Source organism: Anomaloglossus baeobatrachus, chromosome 7 (genome assembly GCF_048569485.1).
Source record: "Anomaloglossus baeobatrachus isolate aAnoBae1 chromosome 7, aAnoBae1.hap1, whole genome shotgun sequence".
Taxonomy (NCBI): Eukaryota; Metazoa; Chordata; class Amphibia; order Anura; family Aromobatidae; genus Anomaloglossus; species Anomaloglossus baeobatrachus.
Window position 1 is genome coordinate 232,008,426 of NC_134359.1, and position 23,988 is coordinate 232,032,413.

General features: G+C 50.4%; 1 protein-coding gene across 1 annotated transcript in view; it reads right to left on the reverse strand.

Annotated features, from left to right (window-relative positions):
* LOC142245323 (DNA repair endonuclease XPF-like) overlaps window positions 1-21,335 on the reverse strand; it is a 68,725-nt gene extending 47,390 nt beyond the window's left edge. Inside the window, exons 1-3 of the mRNA XM_075317951.1 lie at window positions 20,968-21,335; window positions 11,698-11,878; window positions 6,060-6,255 (exon numbers count right to left, since the gene is read on the reverse strand). Of these exons, the coding sequence (XP_075174066.1) occupies window positions 6,060-6,255; window positions 11,698-11,878; window positions 20,968-21,141 (551 nt within the window). The 5' untranslated portion in view covers window positions 21,142-21,335. The remainder of the gene's footprint in view (window positions 1-6,059; window positions 6,256-11,697; window positions 11,879-20,967) is intronic.
* Between the last annotated feature and the right edge of the window lie 2,653 nt (window positions 21,336-23,988).

The window sequence follows — 23,988 nt, forward strand, 5'->3', positions numbered from 1 at the left end:
GAAAAATTATACATTTTATTGTCATGTTTTCATGTTGTGACCCCGTCCTGACCAAATCTGATATGTAATTTACATGGTAATAGCTGGACTGTTGTGTCCTGGTGATTGTGAGAGTGGCGTTTTACTTTTATTTAAGGTTTATACCAACACACAGTCACAAGCCAGAACTGTTATATTTTCTCATTTTTTTCAAGATTTAAAAAAAATATACTTTTTTTTTTTTTTTTTTTAAGGGGGGGGGGTTCTTAATTCTTATTGTTCCTTGAGGAGACCTGTGATTATATTAAAATATACAATAGATATGACAACCTCCTATGACACCAAACCTATGGCCGAGCTTCAGAGGAGTACAAGAGTGGCGGCGATGGGTTAGGCCTCTTTCACACATCAGTTTTTTGCCATCCGGCAAATTGCGGATAAAACGGATCTGGCGTCTGATGCCACCGAATCAGTTTTTTTCCTCATAGACTTTTATTAACACCGGATTGTGCCACATGGCCTCGTGTTTCATCCGGCAAAATTTGTATGTGCGGCCGCCAGAAGCAACGTCCAAAGGACCACCGAAAAAACGGAAGGCGACGAATCAGGCGTCGTCCGTCTTTTTTTTTTTACAATGAAAAGACTATGGGCGCTGGATCAGTCGTCTTCTGGAAAATGATGGAATCAGGCGACGTTTTTTGCTTCTAGGCATGCTCAGATGTGTAAATTCACTTCTGGTCACAAAAGAAGTTCTCTCTATCTCTCTCATAGTAAAAAACCTTTGGCCTGAAGGGAAAAAATGAGACGGATCCGTTTTTTTACCGGATCCGTTGCATCAGTTTTGACACAATCTGCGACGGATCCGTCACATCGGGCACAAACCTGGATTATGCCTGATCGCTAAAAACTGATGTGTGAAGATGATGGGAATTATACATCACCATTATAGATTCATAGTGATTATACAGAAACATTTGGAGCCATCTCTGTATAACACATCTGGCACATGCCCTCATCTTTCAAACATCTGTACCAGCCATAGTGGGGTAGGTCAGTACGGTGGTGGGCTATGCTCAGGGTAGGTCATCAATATCAGATTGGTGGGGTGCGACAGCTGGCACTCCTGCCGGTGAGCTGTGCATGGCAACAACAGGATGTGATCAGTCTATTAACAGTGTAATATATGGAGATAAGGTATGCACACCAGTGACTATGGAAGGGGAATACATGAAAAGCAGAAACTGCTGTGTGAATACTGACATGAAAAATCCAATAGCTATATGTAAGAATGAAAATGTGAAAAATGGATCCTGCATTACTGCCATGAACATATGAATAAAGAGAAATTTAGCTTCTGAATTGATCAATGCAACAGAGCCCCAACACTACGCCAAAGTATTTCTCTACGTTGGGGTCCCTAGCTTGTGTGTGTCCTCTCATGCAGTTAAAAAACTTACCGTGTATGGGAAGCTGAGACCCAGGCTATATATGCGTATAATGTGGACTGGCAATAGGTGTGGGTGGGGAGGGTTCACAAACGAAAGACTACAAATCAATCAAGAAATAACGTCTGGAACACCATGCTGAGTCTGAACTGGGTGCAAAATCTAAAAAATCTACACTATATGGAGAGAAGGTATGCACACCAGTGACTATGTAAGGGGAATATATGAAAAGCAGAAACTGCTGTGTGAATACTGACATGAAAAATCCAATAGCTATATGTAAGAGTGAAAATGTGAAAAATGGAATCTGCATTACTGCCATGAACATATGAATCAAGAGAAATTTAGCTTCTCTCCATATAGTGTAGATTTTTTAGGTTTTTGCACCCAGTTCAGACTCAGAATGGTGTTCCAGACGTTTTTTCTTAATTGATTTGTAGTTTTTCGTTTGTGAACCCGGCCCCACCCACACCTATTGCCAGTCCACATTATACGCATAAATAGCCTGGGTCTCAGCTTCCCATACACAGTAAGTTTTTTTAACTGCATGAGAGGACACACACAAGCTAGGGACCCCAACATAGAGAAATACTTTGGCGTAGTGTTGGGGCTCTATTGCATTGATCAATTCAGTAGCTAAATTTCTCTTGATTCATATGTTCATGGCAGTAATGCAGATTCCATTTTTCACATTTTCACTCTTACATATAGCTATTGGATTTTTCATGTCAGTATTCACACAGCAGTTTCTGCTTTACATGTATTCCCCTTGCATGGTCACTGGTGTGCATACCTTATCTCCATATAGTGTAGATTGTTTAGGTTTTTGCACCCAGTTCAGACTTAGCATGGTGTTCCAGACGTTATTTCTTGATATATTAACAGTATAATGGCCGCGGCCGGGTACTGCACATTCACAGTTATATGAATGAATGGGAGTTGATCTGCCGTACCCAGTGGCAGACATTAAAAAATTGATGGAGTTGCGCTATCTGCTCCAAAACAGATTGCATATGGTCGCCGTCAGCACCGAGAGCAACTGATGGGCAGTGCGGCTGGGGGTCACACTCCCCCAACTGGATATTGATGATCTATCTGAAGTATGGGCCATTAATATAGAAGTAATGGACAACACTTCTACTTTCATCCATCACCAAGATTACATTGGAATCAGAAGGCAGAAAAATGGGGTCCAATTTTTACTTGAAATCGTTTTTTTTTCCAATACGATAGGTTTTCTATGTTGTGGTTAATAAAACTTATTTTCTAGTTCTCATGAACATATAGACAATTCAGACATTGATCTACAGATAGAGTAATTGTTTTGGGTTTTTTTTCGCTCTATTATTAACCCCTGCTTAACTCCCCCTCCTGACTTCCTTCAGAAAGGAATATTTTATGCATTATGATTACTTCTGCTGTCTTTTAACCACTTCACAACTGGCCGATTTTTCGCTTTCCGTTTTTGGTTTTCGCCATTCTTCAGAGAGACGTCACTTTCTTTTTTATTTTTCGGTCAATATGGTCATGTGAGGGCTCATTTTTTTTGCGGAACGAGTTGGACTTTTAAATTAAACCATGAGTTTTACCATATAGTGTACTGGAAAATGACAAAAAATTTCCAAATGCGAAAAAATTGCAAAAAAAGTGCGATAGCACTATTGTTTTTGAGATATTTTATTCACTGTGTTCATTATATGGTAAAACTGATGTGTGGGTGTGATGCCTGAGGTCAGTGCGAGTTCGTAGACACCAAACATGTATAGGTTTACTTTTATATAAGGAGTTAAAAAAAAAATCAGACGTTTGTCCGAAAAAAGTGGCGCACGTTTTACGTCATATTCCGTGACCCGTAGCGTTCTCATTTTTCGGGATCTATGGCTCAGTGATGGCTTATTTTTTGCGTCTCAGTCTGCCGTTTTTAACTGTACCATTTTTGCGCACATGCTACGTTTCGATTGCCTATTATTGCACTTTGCGCAAAATTCGTGGCAACCAAAATAACGTAATTTTGGCGTTTGGATTATTTTTGCCGCTACACTGTTAACTGATCAGATTAATTGATTTTATATTTTGATAGATCGGGCGTTTCTGAACGCGCCGATACCAAATGTGTATATTTTTTTAACCCTTTCATTTTCATTGTGGCGAAAGGGGGGTGATTTGAACTTTTAGGTTTTTTATTTCTTTTTAATTTAAAACTTTAACTTTTTTTTTTTTTTATTTTACTAGTCCCCCTAGGGGGCTATATGGATCAACAATCCGATCGCTCTGCCATATCTGCTGATCACAGCTATACAGCTGTAAACAACAGATATGCTCATTTTCTGCATCACCCAGCTCCAGGAAGGGTGAACCCGAAAGTAATTCATGTGAGCTACAGGAGTCATCACATGACCCTGTGCTTCCATGACAACCACCGGAAGTCACGTGATCACGTCACGTGACTTCTGTTATCGGCCGGTGAGTAAATGTTTACCGCCGATGCTGTTATAATGGCGCTGTCACATACTGACAGCGCCATTTAAGGAGTTAAACGGCACGAGCAGATAACGATTCTGCTTGTACCTGGCAGGCACACATCCCGCTGTGAAAATCAGCTGAGATGTGCGCAGATCGCGGCAAGCTGACTATGACCGCTAGGACGTAATATTACTGCCCGCGGTCGTTAAGGGGTTAATATTAAAAATCAGTTTAAAGTAAATCAATTATGGTAAACCTGATCCTGCTACAATCAGAGGAAGCCTTGTGCATCAAGCGCAATTGTATAGAGTCACTCCTGCGTCTCCCTGATAAATTGGGGGCTTCTCACCAGGGGCAGGGACTCAGATTGAGGAGAGTTTGGTTGAGCCCCCATACAGTTCTTGTGCTATCACTTCCATACAAGTAGTGATTAATCGTTCACGACTATTTGTTTTCTACATCTGCAGCACAGATAAGAGCACAATTCCAGTAAAGGATTTAGTGCCTGGCACAAGATGATAAAGGACGGCAGCTAGGTAAAAATCGAACAGCACGAAGGTGACCTCCATGTGCTGTCCATTCACATCACGTACACATTCACAGAAATGTACAAATCAGATCAAATGTGAACATGTTTCTGTTTTTTGGACATATGAATGAGGACTTAGGATGATTTCCCATCTGCACCGTATGGTCGGCCAGGAGCCTTTGTTGCATTTCCGTCCTATGTGACGGAAACAATACTGCAGTCATATTCTTCCAGTCTAAATTTTAATAGTGATTGTCCACTACTAGAACAACACCTTCTGATTCCACGTTTCCCCCAGGTAAAGTAATAAAGATTATACTCACCTCCCGTACCAGTGCTGTTACAGCAGTGCTGCTCCTCTGAGGCTTACACAGGGTTGTGACGTCATTTGAGCCCTGCATCCAATCACCGCCGGCTTCCTTCTCCCCGCCTTCAGATCAAACAAGTTAAAGGGAACCGGTCATCGGATGTTTTAATACTCCCCTACTGGTCGGTGTGGTGTAGACTGGTCAGATGAGCGTCTCCGTTCTCAGGGTCCCGCGCCTGCTCTTTCGGTCACCTTTGTCAGCGCTGCGGCTGTGTTCACTTCCCACTGATTGCTTCTGTGTCTGAAGGCGCGGCGTAGGAAGCCGGCGCAGGACTCACACGACGTCCCAACCCCACATAAGTTCTGTAGCACCACAGGAACAGCACTAGTACAGGAGGTGAGTATAATCTATTATTTTACCTGGGGCAAACATATGAAATCAGAAGGGGTTGTCCTAGTAGTGGACAATCCCTTTAATAAGTTATTTACCGTATTTTTGGGATTATAAGACACACTTTTCCTCCCAAAAATTTGGGAGGAAAATGAGGGGTGCGTCTTAAAATCTAAATGTAGCTTACCGGGGGGTTGTGAAGAGGGGTCAAAGGAAAAAGGGATAATGTTATGTGGGTGCTGCCGGCGCTGGTCAGTACGGCGCCACTCTGCTTGGCTCTGCTCGGCGCACAGCTGTTCTGCTCGGCGCACAGCTGTTCTGCTCGGCGCACAGCTGTTCTGCTCGGCGCGCGGTCATTCTGAAGATGTCGGCAGTCAGGGATTCAAATAATGGCGCCTAGAGTCAGCGCCTTCGCAGATGGAGCTCTCAGCTCAAGCTCTCATCTGCGTACGCGCCGACTCCGGCCACCATTATTTGAAGCCCTTATCGTAGACCACCGACACAGAGCGGAGTCACAAGCCCCGCGCAGAGCAGAGACCGCAGTGAGTATCTGGGCCTCCCTCTATACAATTGCCAGCATTACTGTACTCCAGTACCGCCTCTGACTCCTGTGACTCCCGCTCCGCTGCTGCCCCCTCTCCCTGATAAGCCACCACCAGATTACAAAAAAAAAATGGGGTCCGTTTTATTTCACCTTTTTTTTCTCCAAATTTGGGGGGCATCTTATAACACAAAATATATGGTAAGTTGATGGAGTTCACTGGGCCCCATCAATGTCCGCAGATTCAGGCTTACACAGAACTACTGTACATTCACATACAGCTCATCTATAAAACAACCAAATAAATAACAAATATATCCAACATCAGATTTATTTCAAGGACCAAAATCACATTGTTTTTAACCAATTTTAGACGTGTTCAGAGTAAATCTGGGTCTACTCACCTCGGCCATAAGTAAAGTTTTCTGACAAACAGATTTCTCATGACTCGTTCTACTTGGCAGAAACCGGTGTGAAAAGCGAGTGGATTGTCGGTGAAGGCCTTTATAAAACCCTGCTTGTTCTTTTGTCGATATAAGCGCAGGATGAAGGCTTCCTGGCAGGACTCCATAATCTTGTGTGCTTTATACACAAGGATACCTGAAGAAAACAATGAGAAGTGGATTATCGATAGCAATCACGTCACTAGTCACTTACCTTACCAACACAATATCCCTAAATGCCTTATGATCTTTATGTTCCACTTAATGGACAGAAGTAATTTCAGATATGGTCTAAACTGTCTTGAAGTTATAGAACAAAGAGCCTTCTTTTTGCTTAAGCAACCGCCTTGTGATCATTTCAGAGAAGCAGGTTTCCAGTGATTGCATTTTTGATTTATGAAAGGATGGGGGAATGAGAAAGGTTTAAAGCCATAACAATAACATGTAATAGTCCCATTTGCATCCAACCGAATTTTTAAGAATTCAGGTCAAATAACATAGGAGTTGAATGTTAGGGGAAGAAAGCAGGACTATGCTGCCCTCTAGTGGTGAAATTAGAATAAGCAGGGGTTTCTATATATCTAGTGGACAGTTTAATTCTCCAAGTGTCTAAAGGATGCTTTACACGAGACGATCTATCGTGCGATAGATCGTCGGGGTCACGGTTTTTGTGGCGCACATCCGGCATCGCTTGCGACGTCGGGCTGTGTGACACCTCCTAGCGACGCAGTATCGCTCACAAATCGTGAGTCGTGTACTCGTCGCTCGGTTTCATAATCTCGTTTAATTAAAATGGCGCCGGTTGCTCATCGTTCCCGGAGTAGCACACGGCGCTCCGTGTGACACCCCGGGAACGGTGAACAGCAGCTTACCTCCGTCCTGCGGCACCCGCCGGCTATGCGGAAGGAAGAAGGTGGGCGGGAGGTTTACGTCCCGCTCATCTCCGCCCCTCCGCTTCTGATGGCCGGCCGCTGTGCGATGTCGCTATGACGCCAAACGTCCCTCCCCCTTCAGGAAGAGGATGTTAGCCTCCCACAGCGAGGTCGCTCAGCAGGTAAGTGCGTGTGACGGGGGTTAACGACTTTGTGCGCCACTGACAACTAATTGCCCGTGACGCACAAACGACAGGGGCGGGTACGATCGATCGTGAAATTGCACAATAGATCGTACCGTGTAAAGCAGGCTTAAGGTAATCTCTGGATAAAGAGGGGCAATTATCAGATAAAGAGGGGCAATTAACAGATAAAGAGGGGCAATTATCAGATAAAGAGGAGCAATTATCAGATAGAGGGGCAATTATCAGATAAAGAGGGGCAATTATCAGATAAAGAGGGGCAATTATCAGATAAAGAGGGGCAATTACCAGATAAAGAGGGGCAATTATCAGATAAAGAGGGGCAATTATCAGATAAAGAGGGGCAATTATCAGATAAAGAGGGGCAATTATCAGATAAAGAGGGGCAATTATCAGATAAAGAGGGGCAATTATCAGATAAAGAGGGGAAATTATCAGATAAAGAGGGGAAATTATCAGATAAAGAGGGGAAATTATCAGATAAAGAGGGGAAATTATCAGATAAAGAGGGCAATTATCAGATAAAGAGGGGCAATTATCAGATAAAGAGGGGCAATTATCAGATAAAGAGGGGAAATTATCAGATAAAGAGGGGAAATTATCAGATAAAGAGGGGCAATTAAATCAGAGAAGTGTCATGTGCCCAGTATATAATTTCCTGAATGTAAAACACCAGAACATATTAAGCCTGATTCATCAAAGCTTTAATGGGTAAAACGCTTTGAAAAAGTTGCATAATTTTGGTGCAACTGGAGGCAGCGTGGCAACCACCACACGTCAAATTCATAATGAAAGGCAGAATTCGCTACACCAAAAATTTTACTCCAGCAGGGGCTGTTGTACGATTTGTGGCAGACACATCAAGCCCGTTGTCTGCAAATAATACCAGGAGAAATTGGCTGTGAAACCTGCAGAATTATGAATGCAGCTGTGGAGGACAAGATAAGAAATATAGATTAATGCAGTATCTAAAAAGTGTAACATTAAAGGGGCTATCCAGAACTTTGGTTATCTTTTCGTATGGGGCTAAAACCTTACTGGCAAATACCTATCTGGTGCTGATCTATGCTGGACCAGGTGGTGAAACTCCAGCTTCCTTTAAAGGGAACCTGTCACCAGGATTTTGCCACCTAATCTGAGAGCAGATTAACGTAAGGGCAGAGACTCTGATTCCAGCGATGTGTCACTTACTGGGCTGCTTAGTGCTATTTTGATAACATCACTGTGTAATCAGCAGTAAATTATCATTAGAGGACTACTTGGTGTGATGGCCAGGTAGTCCAGCATATTCATGAGCTCTACTTAACTGCTAGATCTGCAGAAGAAAAAACATTGATTTTATCAAAATGGCAGCAAACAGCTCAGTAATTGGACACATCGCTGGAATCAGGATCTCTGCCCCTACCTTATGCTGCTGTCAGATGAGGTAGCAAAAACTTAACAGATTCCCTTTAACCTCATGTCAACAGTGCAGCTCTTCTTTTCTGCTCTATTGATGGGCGTCTCTGCCGACGTCCTGCAGATTGACAGCATCTCCCCTCATTGACAGTGATGCCTCGTGTAAGATAAACATCTCCATCATGATGGCATCACAGGAAGCAGCACAATCGCCAGTCTGTGACGCTGGCTGGAACACTACATGCCAATTAGTTCTTAGTCCCATACCCCCCCAAAAAAAGCAAGGTCCAAGATAACTCCAATAAAGGGACTCCCGTGGTACATATTGATGACCCATTTTCAGTTCACCAAGAACCTGCACTGATTTGGGCTGTGGATGATGTAAACACGGAACAGGGCTGCACCGGGAGCACGTAGGAGCTGAACACCAGAGCACGACCCGGCCACTACACAATGAATGGTGCTGTGCAGCTCTGATCAGAGGTAAGAACAGTTTTCACTGGGGGTGCAGCTTGTCGGATCCCCACTCATCATCAATTTAAAATGTTTGGAGAACCAATATAATCTCCTGGGCTCCAACGCAAACTATAATTATACTGCTACAACAGTACTTAAAGGGAAGCTGTCAGGTGCAATGTGCACCCAGAGCTATGAGCAGTTCTGTGTACATATTGCTAATCCCTGCCTAAAGCTGGGGTCACACATAGCGACAGCGACATCGCTGTTACGTCACCATTTTCTGTAACGCAACAGCGACCTTGTAAGTCGCTGTTATGATCGCTGCTTAGCTGTCAAACACAGCGACGCAGCAGCGATCATAACGTCGCTACATGTGCAGAGAGCAGGGAGCCGCGCACACTGCTTAGCGCTGGCTCCTTGCTCTCCTAGATACAGTACACATAGGGTCCTGGACTCGACAAAGCGCGTGTCAGCGCGAAACAGGCTGTCGTCCGTTCACCGTCCCCTGCACCCCCTCTCTCCCCATGCTCCTGTATTTTGTCTGCAATAACGCAGAATAAAGGATATTTTTTGCACGCGATGGAGTGAGTTGCCGCATTCTGTTCTAGGATTTGTGGTTATGGACTTGTGTTGTTGCTGAGCACCGCTCCACCAGGCATCTTCAATCCAGGAGCAGTTAAAGTCCAGAAACATTGATTCCATGCAACTGTGAGTACGGCTCCACTGTTTGGCAGATTTTGCTCTGCAGTGCCCGATCTTGATAATTTTTATATTAATTACCTGATGCGTACTGCAGCTACATGTACACAGAGCAGGAGCCGGCACTAGCAGCAAGAGCGGCGGAGGCTGGTAACGAAGGTAAATAATGGGTAACCAGGGAAAGGTCTTCCCTTGGTTACCTGATGTTTACCATGGTTACAGCTTTCCGCAGCTGCCTGACGCCGGCTCCTGCTCCCTGCTCCCTTCATTTCGTCGCTCTCTCGCTGTCACACACAGCGATGTGTGTGTCACAGCGGGAGAGTGACGACCAAAAAATGAAGCTGGACATTCAGCAACGAGCAACGACCTCACAGCAGGGGCCAGGTCGTTGCTGGATGTCACACACAGCGACAGCGACGGGACGTCGCTGCAACGTCACAGAAAATGGTGACGTAGCAGCGACGTCGTTGTCGACGTCGCTGTGTGTGACACCACCTTAACTGTCCCTGTATACATTAGCATAGATAAAGAGATCTTTAGAAAAAGTATTTATAAAGCTCTTTTATTGTATGCTAATGAGCGAGGGGCCTAGTCCCCTAGGCATTAGTTCCCCAGCATGTTAGTGTGTCCCTGTGGGTGTGCTAACATGCTAATGAATACGCAGCGTCACAGGATGATCTCACTCACCTCTCCGCGTCAGACGGGGTATTTTGGCTCAGTGCGCATGACCTTTTAGTTTGGGTCATGTGCACTACTTCAGTTTGAAGCCAGGACGTGTACACCCGGCTTCATAGTGCGCATGACCCAAACTCCGGGGTCAAGCGCACTGAGCCGAAATCCCCCTTCGGACGCGGAGAGGTGAGTGAGATCATCCTGTGAAGCTGCACAGTCATTAGCATGATAGCACGCTCACAGGGACGCACTAACATGCTAATGGGGGCGACTGGGCGGGGAACTGACGCCCAGAGGTTTAGTCTCCTCGCTCTCATTAGCATACGGTAAAAAAATCTTTAGAAATACTTTTTCTGTAGACCCCTTTATCTATGCTAGTGTATACAGGGACAGTTATGCAGGGATTAGCAATATGCACCAGAACTGCTCGTAGTTCTAGGTGCATATTGCACCTGACAGGTTCCCTTTAATAATTATCACTCCCAAAATATAGAACTGACACTTAAGTGAGCTTTACACGCTATGAGTTTGTTACAGCGATCTCGTTGGGGTCACGGATTTTGTGACGCACATCCGGCCGCTGCAGCGATCTCGTTGTGTGTGACTCCTAGGAGCGATTTTGGATTGTTACATCGCTACGTGTGATGCCGCAGGAACAAGGAATCTCTCCTTACCTGCCACATGCCAGTAATGAGGAAGGAAGAAGGTGGGCGGGATGTTACGTCCCGCTCATCTCCGCCCCTCCACTTTGATTGGGCGGCCGCTTAGTGACGTCGCTGTGACGCCGAACGAAACCGCCCCCTTATAAAGGAGGCGGTTCGCCAGTCACAGCGACGTCGCCGAGCAGGTAAGTACGTGCAACGCTGCCGTAGCGATAATGTTCGCTACGGCAGCGAACTTCACATATCGGCATAACGATAGGGGTGGGTGCTATCATGCTCGCCATCGCTAGCATCGGCTAGCGATCTCGTAACGTGTAAAGCCTCCCTTAGTGCACCATCAGGCTCCAACTCCATTCACAGTCTTGTTAGCTAATAGGCATCGTCAATCTTTCTACCACTAAGAAACCCCTGAAAATATTTCTTTACAAAACTCAGACTTAAGACCCTTGGCATATTTTAGGCCTAGCATACTAGACCCTATGCCAAGGCTTTAAATCAAAGGAGTTTTCTACTATGTGAAGGATTTCATTATTGGTGTTGATGGCTCGGCCTTTCTTCTCCCTCCAGGGCTGACATCAGTCTGATGTGCCTTATGTCAGTGATTGCTCTTCTCTCCCGGTGTTGTGGCACTCACCAGTTATCAGGTTGGCAGGAATCCGGTCAGTGAGGAAATCAACCACGAGGATGCGGCTGGTGACGAACAGGACGCCCCCCTGTGTGTAGACATCGTAGCGTTCATTACTGCCAACCTCATTGGTGATAATACGAGGCAAATGGGCGACTCCTTCCGATCTCATCTGTTCAATTAGATATTCCTGAAACGACAGAGCAGCACCAATGTTATAAAGAAAGACATTACAGGAGAACTGTTGTGGCCTTAGGCTGGTTTCACATCCCCGGTATTTTGCCGGAATCCGGATCTGGCACAAATGAAAAACAGTTACATTCATTTACAATGGAAGCACGAAACAATGTGGTCGTGTATGAAGCATGTGTCCGCATGGTGTCGCACTTCCATTGTAAATGAATGTAACTGTACTGCATTTGTGCCGCATCCGGCAAAATACCGGAGATGTGAAACCGGCCTTACCCGAAAATCAATACTAAGTGCTGCTCCAAAATACTACATAATGCTGCCCCGAGCAGGCTTCATCAACGCCACATTGACCCACTCCTGACCAGGTGGTTTCCCATGTTTTGGTGGTTTCATTTTTTTCCTCCCCTTCTTCTATGAGCCATCATTTTAATATTTTCATCCACACAACCATAGGAGGACTTGTTTTTTGCAGGATAATTATAATAATATTTATTAATTTTTATAGCGCTATTAATTCCATAGCACTTTACATACATTGGCAACACTGTCCCCATTGGGGCTCACAATCTAAGGTCCCTAAATGTATGTTTTTGGAGTGTGGAAGGAAACCGGAGAACCCGGAGGAAACCCACGCAAACACGGGGAGAACATACAGATGTTGTCCTTGGTGGGATTTGAACCCAGGACCCCAGTGCTGCAAGACTGCAGTGCTAACCACTGAGCCACCGTGCCGCCCTAGATGAGCTGTAATTTTCAATGAGGGGAGGGGGGTGTGAGGTAGCACGGTCGGCTGCGCAGCAGAAGACACGGGATCCAGGCATATAGGTTCACAGCACTCGGTTTTAATCTTCAAACAAAAGTCCATAACACAATACATGTGCCTCTCCAGCAGAGAACTCAGGGAGTTCTGTTCACTCCCTCACACCCGGCACACCTGCCCTTGTTCCTGATTCTATTTAACCCTTCCTTCAGTCTGTAGGGAAACAGCATTAACCCTATAGTGGATTTACTTTCTATCATGGAGTGAGCACAACCTGGGCGAGACATACCGGCCGTCATAGATAACCCCGGTCACAGTCTCACATACCCCCCCCTCAGTTCAAGCGTGCGGGGTTGAACTCCAGCCATCAAACACGGGCCGCGGGACAAGGCATCGGCGTTGCCCTGCAACCTACCGGCCCGGTGTTCAACCGTAAACCGGAAGTTCTGCAGAGAAAGGAACCACCGGGTAACCCGGGCATTCCGTTCCTTGGCGGACCTCATCCAGACCAGTGGAGAGTGATCCGTCACCAAGCGAAACTGCCGTCCCAGCAGGTAATAGCGTAGGGACTCCAAGGCCCACTTGATCGCCAGGCACTCCTTCTCCACTACGCTATAATTCCGCTCGGGAGGGGTGAGCTTCCTACTCAAGAAGGTGACGGGGTGTTCCTCCCCCTGAACCACCTGAGACAGTACTGCCCCCAGGCCGACCTCCGAGGCGTCAGTCTGTACAATGAACTCCTTCCGGAAATCAGGGTTGACCAGAACGGGCTGTCCGCACAGGACCTCCTTCAGGGCCCGGAAGGAGTCCTCGGCCTGCGGAGTCCAGCGCACCATGACGGACTTCTTGCCTTTGAGAAGGTCCGTCAAGGGGGCTGATAGTCCCGCAAAATCCTTTACAAACCTCCTGTAGTACCCCACGATACCCAGGAAGGCCCTAACCTGCTTCGTGGTCAGGGGTCTAGGCCACTTCTGGATCGCCTCAACCTTGTTAATTTGGGGCTTAATCACTCCTTGGCCTATCACGTAGCCCAAGTAGCGGGCTTCCGTGAGTCCCAATGCACATTTCTTGGGATTGGCTGTCAGTCCGGCTGTTCGAAGCGCGTCCACCACCGCTTGTACCTGTTCCAAGTGGGTCTGCCACTCGGAGCTGTAAATAATGATGTCATCAAGGTACGCTGATGCATACGCCTGGTGGCGTTCCAGCACTAAGTCCATCAACCTCTGGAACGTGGCCGGAGCGCCATGTAACCCAAAAGGCAAGACAACATAGTGGAAGAGACCCTCCGGCGTAACAAAAGCGGTTTTCTCCTTGGCGGACTCCGTCAGTGGCACCTGCCAGTACCCCTTGGTCAGGTCGAGCGTGGTAAAATACCGCGCCTGTCCCAGCCTATCAATCAGCTCATCCACTCTGGGCATGGGGTAGAGATCGAACTTGGATATTTCGTTCAATCTCCTAAAGTCATTGCAGAACCTTAAGGAGCCATCGGGTTTTGGTATTAGGACGATCGGACTAGCCCATTCACTCCGGGATTTTTCGATGACCCCCAGGCGTAACATTGTCTTTACTTCCTCCGATATGGCTTGTCGTCGAGCCTCCGGTACCCGGTATGACTTCAGGCGTACCTTCAGGTGGGGCTCGGTGACAATATCATGTCGTATCAGACTGGTCCTACCGGGCAGCTCGGAGAAGACATCGGGGTTCTGCTGAACCAACCGTCTGGCCTCTCACCTCTGAGTCTTGGTGAGGGCTTCTCCAATCCTTACTTCCGGTTCGTCCTCTCCGGAGGTCGCTGGAGCCGGAGGTGAAGGACCCGAAGAGGAGGGAGATGGGGAAAAAGCAGCCATCAGGCTTTCCCGTTCCTGCCAGGGTTTTAATAGGTTGACATGGTATATTTGTTCAGGTTTCCGCCTACCGGGCTGCAATACTTTATAGTTAACCACCCCGACTCTTTCCTTTATCTCGTAGGGGCCTTGCCACTGAGCCAGGAATTTACTCTCCGCCGTGGGGATTAATACCAACACCCGATCCCCGGGTTTAAAGGTCCGCACGGTGGCTTGTCTATTGTAGCGGCCGCTTTGCGCTGCCTGAGCCTCCTGTAAATGCTCCTTCACAATTGGCATGACCGCGCTTATGCGGTTCTGCATACCCAAAATGTGTTCAATCACACTTTTATGGGGGGGTGGGCTCTTGCTCCCATGTTTCCTTTGCCAGGTCCAACAATCCCCGGGGATGTCGCCCGTATAACAACTCAAAAGGCGAAAACCCCGTGGATGCCTGTGGCACCTCACGGATGGCAAACATCAAATAGGGAAGCATCATATCCCAGTCTTTCCCGTCTTTTGAAATCACCCTTTTTAGCATGGTTTTCAGGGTTTTATTGAAACGCTCCACTAAACCGTCCGTTTGAGGATGGTACACAGACGTACACAACTGCTTGATCTGGAGTAGCCGGCATAGCTCTTTGGTCACTTTAGACATGAATGGGGTCCCCTGATCCGTAAGGATCTCCTTGGGCAACCCCACCCGGCAGAACACAGCAAACAACTCCCGAGCTATAAGCTTTGCTGCAGTATGTCTGAGAGGTATCGCCTCGGGATACCGGGTGGCATAGTCAACGATCACTAGGATGTGTTGGTGCCCTCGAGCGGACTTTACGAGGGGCCCCACCAGATCCATCCCTATCCGTTCAAAAGGGACTTCTATAATGGGTAACGGTACCAACGGACTGCGAAAATGGGTCAGGGGTGCGGTAAGCTGACACTCCGGGCAGGTTTCGCAGAACCGTTTTACCTCCCCAAAGACTCCGGGCCAATAGAACCTTTGCAATATTCGCTCCTGCGTTTTCTTGACCCCCAGGTGGCCACTCATCAGGTGTTTATGAGCCAAGTCGAGGACCCGCCGACGATGCGGCTGGGGCACCACCAACTGCTCTACCCCCACGCCCCGTATTTCATCTACCCGGTAGAGTAAATCCTGCTTAAGAGCGAAATGGGGGTACCTTACCTGGGCACCGGGCAGCTGTGCCACCCCGTCAAGTACTGTCACCCGACTCCGGGCATGTATTAATGTAGGGTCCTGGAGTTGGGCAGTCCCAAACGTATCCGGGGACGCCTCCAACTCCGGGATGGATTCGACCGTCTCAGCCTCTCCTGCCAATACCTCTAGGGGCGACCTATCGGGTTCACATTCTGTCCCTATCATGGGGACCCCTACGGCAGGTGTCCCGGATTCAGGATTGTAGGGCTCAGGTCCCGGACTGACCAATATCTGAGGAGACTTAGAGGGTCCCTTCCATAAAGTCCAAAAATAGGGCAGATCCCTTCCTAGGATCACGTCATAAGGAAGAGTGTTAAGAAGTCCCACCTCATGTTGCACCTGACCGCAAGGTGCTGTGATGGTGACAATCCCCGTGGGATAGTCTCGGCGGTCCCCATGTATGCAAACCACCCCCACGGTACGTCCTGTGGCCTTTACTTTAGCCCTCAAGGTGGATCGCACAAGGGTCACTAAGCTTCCGGAATCCAACAATCCTGTAACCGGACATCTATTCACCTGTATTTGGCACAAGTGGGGCTCCGTCTCTGGGGAGACCAGGTCAGCGGTACACACCACCTGAGCATACATTGAACCCCGCCGGGTAACCCCACAATCCATGGGCTCCGTGGTGAGTGGACACTGGGCTTCCATATGTCCCACCCGCTGGCACCGCCAACATCTAATGGGGACGGAAACACCCTTGACGGGTTGTCGTTTAGGGTACAGAACCTTCAGGACCTCAGGATTGGCGGCCGCGGCCTCAGGCGGGACGGTAGGGGACTCCTGCACCGTTGTCGGCGGTGGGTCCTTGGCCCTAGGCTTGGAGGGGCCGGACCGACGGGCGGTACGCAAAGTCTCAGTGTCCCGTATCAAGTCCTGCGTAGCCACATGCCGCTCTACCAGGGACACTAATTGGTCCAGGGTACTCGGGTCACCCTGTCCTACCCACCGTTGAACGGTGACGGGTAAAGTGCGCACAAAACGATCCACTACTACCCTTTCCACCATCTGCGCCGGGCTCAGAGTGTCAGGCTGCAACCATTTTTTTACAAGATGCAACAAGTCATAGGCCTGGGAGCGTACGGGTTTGGCTTCCTCATAGAACCACTGATTTACCCGCTGAGCCCGTACATAGGTATTCACCCCCAACCGTGCCAGTATTTCGGCTTTTAGGGTCACATAGTCAATGGCGTCCTCGGTACAGAGGTCCAGGTACGCTTTTTGGGGTTCCCCCGTCAGATAGGGCGACAATACCTCAGCCCACTGGGGGGGTCGGCAGCTTTTCCCGCTCGGCCACCCGCTCAAACACCGCCAGGAACGCTTCCACATCGTCCCCCGGGGTCATCTTTTGCAACGCTTGTCTCACCGCTTTCCGGACGCTGCCGTCATCACCCGGTCCCGGGGTTGTTGCTGCCGGTCCGGCACGGATCGACTTGGCCAGGAGAACCATCTGTTCTTGGTGCCTTTTTTCCTGCAATTGCAAGGCTTGCTGCTGACGTGCATTGGCCTGATCCATCTGTTCTTGGAATTTTTTTTTCCTGCACTTGCAAGGATTGGAGCAGGTGTGCATTGGTCTGTTGTTGCTGTGCATTAGCCTGTTGTTGCTGTGCATTAGCCTGTTGTTGCTGTGCATTAGCCTGAGCCAAATGCTTTAGTATGTCCTCCATGGCGTCGCCGGGTTTGGGCTGTAGTATAGCCGCTCGAATCCAGGACATGCGCAGCTGGGTCACCAGGGATGGATGCTACACCTCACCGGCTGTGATGCCCGCATTCTCCACCATATGTGAGGTAGCACGGTCGGCTGCGCAGCAGAAGACACGGGATCCAGGCATATAGGTTCACAGCACTCGGTTTTAATCTTCAAACAAAAGTCCATAACACAATACATGTGCCTCTCCAGCAGAGAACTCAGGGAGTTCTGTTCACTCCCTCACACCCGGCACACCTGCCCTTGTTCCTGATTCTATTTAACCCTTCCTTCAGTCTGTAGGGAAACAGCATTAACCCTATAGTGGATTTACTTTCTATCATGGAGTGAGCACAACCTGGGCGAGACATACCGGCCGTCATAGATAACCCCGGTCACAGTCTCACAGGGGTTTATGAGATACATTGGAGGGTGGTAAAACTGACCTAACAGTAGGATTCTACAGGTCAGTACGATTATGGCAATAAAGAATAATTTAAAAAAAACAAAAGTTTAAATGGTGAAAAAATTGTGGAAATTCATTAAAAAAATAAAAATAGCTTGTGTCGCCATTTTTTTTTAATATTTTTGGGGGAGGGTCTGTTTTTTTGCATGGGTAGTAGTGCTGGGCACTGCTCGGTACTAGATCGAGCATTAGGGGTGAGCATTAGGGTGCTCGATTTAGTAATAAGAAGGGCCAGGTATCGCGTGGTGCTCGGGTTAGGCTGTGTTCACATGTTGCTTTTTTCATGAGTTTTATGTAAATGAAAAGCTGCTTTTTACACTAACAGCAAAAGCTACAAGATTCCAGAAATCTCACACACGTCTGCTTTTTTTACCTGTCTGAAATGGAAAACTGCTGCGTTTTTGAAAGAAGCAGCGTGTCAGTTATTTCAGCGTTTTTGTTCCTTTTTTTCACTATTGAAAGCAATGACAGAAGTGCAAAAACACAACTGAGCGTTCTACGGCTTTTGTGGTGAATGAATCTAACATTATTCCAACATGTACTGTAAACAAAAGACACCAAAAAACGTAGCAAAAAAAAAAGCTGCAAAAAAATCCAGCAAAACCGGCTGTTTGGAAGCTGCTTTTTTAGTGGCAAAAGAGCAGGTGTGGCTGCAGGAAAAAAAGCAGCAAAAAAGCAACATGTGAACATAGCCTTAGGATGAACCAGCTTCTTTTTAGTTATTGGAACCACCACTGAAGCCGGGGACTGCCCCCAGGTGAATGCAGGTACTCCTCGCTCAGCTGAAGAACTCCTGGGTTAGTTCCCTCTTCCATCTGACTGTCTCTGCTCTGCTATACCTGACCAACTCAGTCCGATGTAGGAAAGACGGTCAGATGTAGCAGAGCAGACTGTCAGAGACGATACATCAGATGAAGTGTCTCAGCTCTGCTATACCTGACCACCTCACACAGATGTAGCATCTCTGACTGTCTCTGTTCTGCTACATCTGACAGTCTCTGCCTTACCTGTCTCAGCTCTGCTATATGTAAGTGAGACAATAAGATGTAACAGTACAGAGACAGATGTATAGTGTCTGACTGTCTCTGCTCTGCTACATCTGACCTTCCCTACCAGGCTCGCTTGCTATCATCTCCTCCCTCATGACGATCGCTGCCCTCCCCCATGACGATCGCTGCCCTCCCCCATGACGATCGCTGCCCTCCCCCATGACGATCGCCGCCTTCCCCTCCCCTCCCCCATGACGATCGCCGCCTTCCCCTCCCCTCCCCCATGACAATCGCCGCCTTCCCCTCCCCTCCCCCATGACAATCGCCGCCTTCCCCTCCCCTCCCCCATGACAATCGCCACCTTCCCCTCCCCCATGACAATCGCCGCCTTCCCCTCCCCCATGACAATCGCCGCCTTCCCCTCCCCCATGACCCTCGCCGCCATTCCCCTCCCCTCCCCCATGACCCTCGCCGCCATTCCCCTCCCCTCCCCCATGACCCTCGCCGCCGTTCCCCTCCCCTCCCCCATGACCCTCGCCGCCGTTCCCCTCCCCTCCCCTCCCCCATGACCCTCGCCGCCGTTCCCCTCCCCTCCCCCATGACCCTCGCCGCCGTTCCCCTCCCCTCCCCCATGACCCTCGCCGCCATTCCCCTCCCCTCCCCCATGACCCTCGCCGCCGTTCCCCTCCCCTCCCCCATGACCCTCGCCGCCGTTCCCCTCCCCTCCCCCATGACCCTCGCCGCCGTTCCCCTCCCCCCATGACCCTCGCTGCCGTTCCCCTCCCCTCCCCCATGACCCTCGCCGCCGTTCCCCTCCCCTCCCCCATGACCCTCGCCGCCGTTCCCCTCCCCTCCCCCATGACCCTCGCCGCCGTTCCCTCCCCTCCCCCATGACCCTCGCCGCCGTTCCCTCCAATCCCCCATGACCCTCGCCGCCGTTCCCTCCAATCCCCCATGACCCTCGCCGCCGTTCCCTCCAATCCCCCATGACCCTCGCCGCCGTTCCCTCCAATCCCCCATGACCCTCGCCGCCGTTCCCTCCAATCCCCCATGACCCTCGCCGCCGTTCCCTCCAATCCCCCATGACCCTCGCCGCCGTTCCCTCCAATCCCCCATGACCCTCGCCGCCGTTCCCTCCAATCCCCCATGACCCTCGCCGCCGTTCCCTCCAACCCCCCATGACCCTCGCCGCCGTTCCCTCCAATCCCCCATGACCCTCGCCGCCGTTCCCTCCAATCCCCCATGACCCTCGCCGCCGTTCCCTCCAATCCCCCCATGACCCTCGCCGCCGTTCCCTCCAATCCCCCATGACCCTCGCCGCCGTTCCCTCCAATCCCCCATGACCCTCGCCGCCGTTCCCTCCAATCCCCCCATGACCCTCGCCGCCGTTCCCTCCAATCTCCCCATGACCCTCGCCGCCGTTCCCTCCAATCCCCCCATGACCCTCGCCGCCGTTCCCTCCAATCCCCCCCATGACCCTCGCCGCCGTTCCCTCCAATTCCCCCATGACCCTCGCCGCCGTTCCCTCCAATCCCCCCATGACCCTCGCCGCCGTTCCCTCCAATCCCCCATGACACTCGCTGCTGGCCCCGCCCCCATGACACTCGCTGCTGGCCCCGCCCCCATGACACTCGCTGCCGGTCCCACCCCCATGACACTCGCTGCCGGTCCCACCCCCATGACACTCGCTGCCGGTCCCACCCCCATGACACTCGCTGTCGGTCCCACCCCCATGACACTCGCTGCCGGTCCCGCCTACATGACACTCGCTGCCGGTCCCGCCTACATGACACTCGCTGCCGGCCCCTCTCCCCCATGACACTTGCTGCCGGCCCCTCTCCCCCATGACCCTCGCCGCCGACCCCTCTCCCCCATGACACTCGCCGCCGACCCCTCTCTCCCATGACACTCGCCGCTGGCCCCGCCCCCATGACACTCGCTGCCGGTCCCACCCCCATGACACTCGCTGCCGGTCCCGCCTACATGACACTCGCTGCCGGTCCCGCCTACATGACCCTCGCCGCCGTTCCCTCCAATCCCCCCATGACCCTCGCCGCCGTTCCCTCCAATCCCCCCATGACCCTCGCCGCCGACCCCTCTCTCCCATGACACTCGCTGCCGGTCCCGCTCTGCTTGCTCCTGTTACCTCCTCTGCAGGACCGGTATTCAGCACCAGCACCAGGTTTCCCGGGTCACAATACAGCTTCAGGAAGTTCTGCAGGATCCTGTCAATGCCGAGTCCACGGGCGGCGATCACCAGCCCGTCCTCATGGAACAGGTCCAGGAAGATCTGGTTCTCGTACTCCAGGAGGGGAGCCATGAGGACTCCTGCAGTGTGCGCTATAGAGGTGCTCAGGGGCTGCGCACTGTGACCGTCCAGCAGGCTGTGCAGCCTGTAGCACCATGTGTCAGCCGCTGGAGGGCAGCACTCGCTGTGGACCCTCCCCACACTCCTGTGTATGCTGCTGGGAGCCTCTAGAGTGGAGTTGATTTTTCGAGGGGAAGACGTCACCGGAAGGGGCGGGGCCTCCTCAATGCAGCGCAGACTGCAGAGCTGTGGGCGGGAAGCAGCGGTGCTCGGGCTGTGCAGAGCGGACGGAGCCTGACCCTGAGGTGGAGAAACAGTCCTCATTAGTGATAACGCGGAGGTCTCAGACTGGATGTTGGGGGCACAGAGCAGCGTCTCCTGTCAGTGCGGGGGGCTGCAGCTCGTGTATATGTCACAGGGAATGTACTGAGGCTGCAGCACCGTGCTGTGGAGGCTTCAATAAGGAAGGGGGCTTATGGGGGGGTTACACGGAGCAGGGGGTGATGCTGTGGAGGCTTTCATAAGGAATGCGGGGGTTACACAAGCAGGAGGCGACGCTGCATGTTTGGGGGGGGGGGGGCTTGTAGGAGGCAATGTGGAACGTTTTAGGGGGGCTTGCACTTGCCAGGGAGCGACTCTGCACGTTTGTGGGGTCTCACACTGGGCAGAGGGTGACACTGCATGTTGGGGGGTGCTCGCGCTGGGCAGGGGGCGACGCAGCATGTTTGGGTGACTCACGGGGGCGACACTGCACGTTTGGGGGGCTCGCCCTGGGCAGCAGAGGGCGAAGCTGCATGTTTGGGGGGGCTCACAGGGGGCCGTGTTGCACGTTGGGGGGGCTCGCAGGGAGAGAGGCTGCACGTTGGGGGGGGCTCGCAGGGAGAGAGGCTGCACGTTGGGGGGGGGGGCTCGCAGGGAGAGAGGCTGCATTTTGGGGGGGGCTCGCAGGGAGAGAGGCTGCACGTTGGGGGGGCTCGCAGGGATAGAGGCTGCACGTTGGGGGGGCTCGCAGGGAGAGAGGCTGCACGTTGGGGGGGCTCGCAGGGAGAGAGGCTGCACGTTGGGGGGGGCTCACAGGGAGAGAGGCTGCACGTTGGGGGGGCTCGCAGGGAGAGAGGCTGCACGTTGAGGGGGGGCTCGCAGGGAGAGAGGCTGCACGTTGGGGCGGGCTCGCAGGGAGAGAGGCTGCACGTTGAGGGGGCTCGCAGGGAGAGAGGCTGCACGTTGGGGGGGCTCGCAGGGAGAGAGGCTGCACGTTGGGGGGGCTCGCAGGGAGAGAGGCTGCACGTTGGGGGGGGCTCGCAGGGAGAGAGGCTGCACGTTGGGGGGGGCTCGCAGGGAGAGAGGCTGCACGTTGGGGGAGGGCTTGCAGGGAGAGAGGCTGCACGTTGGGGGAGGGCTCGCAGGGAGAGAGGCTGCACGTTGGTGGGGGCTCGCAGGGAGAGAGGCTGCACGTTGGGGGGGGCTCACAGGGAGAGAGGCTGCACGTTGGGGGGGCTCGCAGGGAGAGAGGCTGCACGTTGGGGGGGCTCGCAGGGAGAGAGGCTGCACGTTGGGGGGGCTCGCAGGGAGAGAGGCTGCACGTTGGGGGGGGCTCGCAGGGAGAGAGGCTGCACGTTGGGGGGGGGCTCGCAGGGAGAGAGGCTGCACGCCTATAAAAATAAAACTATAAATATCTTTTTTTTTATTTTTTTAGAATTGATATACTTGCTTTAATAAAACTGTTCTAGAACTTTAGGCAGAATGTTCATTTCTATAATGATAAAGCTCGGAGTGACATTAGTGAGCAGTCACTGCCGGTTGGATCTGTATCGGGCTGCTTTCACACATTGCTGTAGGTAATTTCCAAAACAACTCCAAAGTCCTCGCATGTAGACCCACAGTAAACTGTTCAGATCTCGCTGACCGTTCATTTCCTGTCTTTAGCAGCCCCCTCTGATCCTCGCTTATGCCCCACATTTATTAGGCCCCAGTCCTATTTCCCTCCTTTTATGGCAACATAACTCCATGAGGCTCACACCGCCTGATTCAGGTCATAGGGGGCGAAACGGTTTTTTTGTGTTTTTTTTTTTTTAAAGGGACGTAAGTTACTTTTCGCTAAGCGTCTGTCTGTTGCCACCGCTGTTCCATAGGACAGGCTCTGGCAGAGGTCACACTATATATTTTACACAGGGGTCACAATACGCCTTAGAAATTTTGTGAAGTATTTTTAGCCAAGGAGGGGAACATCATAATTTGCAGCAACTCAAAACGATAGTACATACAGTAGATGGGTATCCATAAGGCCCCTTTCAGATGTCCGTGTTTAAACAGGTGAAAGCCACACGTACTGGTATGGTCATCCGTGTGGTACCGGTAAAAAAAGTAAGATACTGAAATTAATGTTTTGGGCTGTTTTTTTTTTTTTTTTGTGTAAAGCCTGAAAAATTATAGATATAGAAAGATAAATAGAACTGATAGAATACTGTTAGGCTATGTGCACACGTTGCTTTTTTTTCAGCGCGAAAAAAAACGCACCCTCTGGCAGAGGGGAGAATTGTAAACAATGCTTTTTGAGAAAAACACATCGAAAACGCATGCGGTTTTCATGCGTTTTTCATGCGTTTTTTTTAGGTGCGTTTTTTTTAAGACTTGTCAGTGTTAATAAAGTTGGTTGAATACAGACCTTTGGAAAAGAAAACCTGTGATGTCATTTCCTTCTCCACATTCTGTTTGGATAAATGGGAGGGCTTGGAATGGAAGAAGCACCATTTGAATTTTGGAAAAGTTGAAATAAACTTCGCGCACCATGTCACATTAGCAGGGCTCCTTGGGTACCTATACGTCAGAAAACCCCCACAAGTGACCCCATTTTGGAAT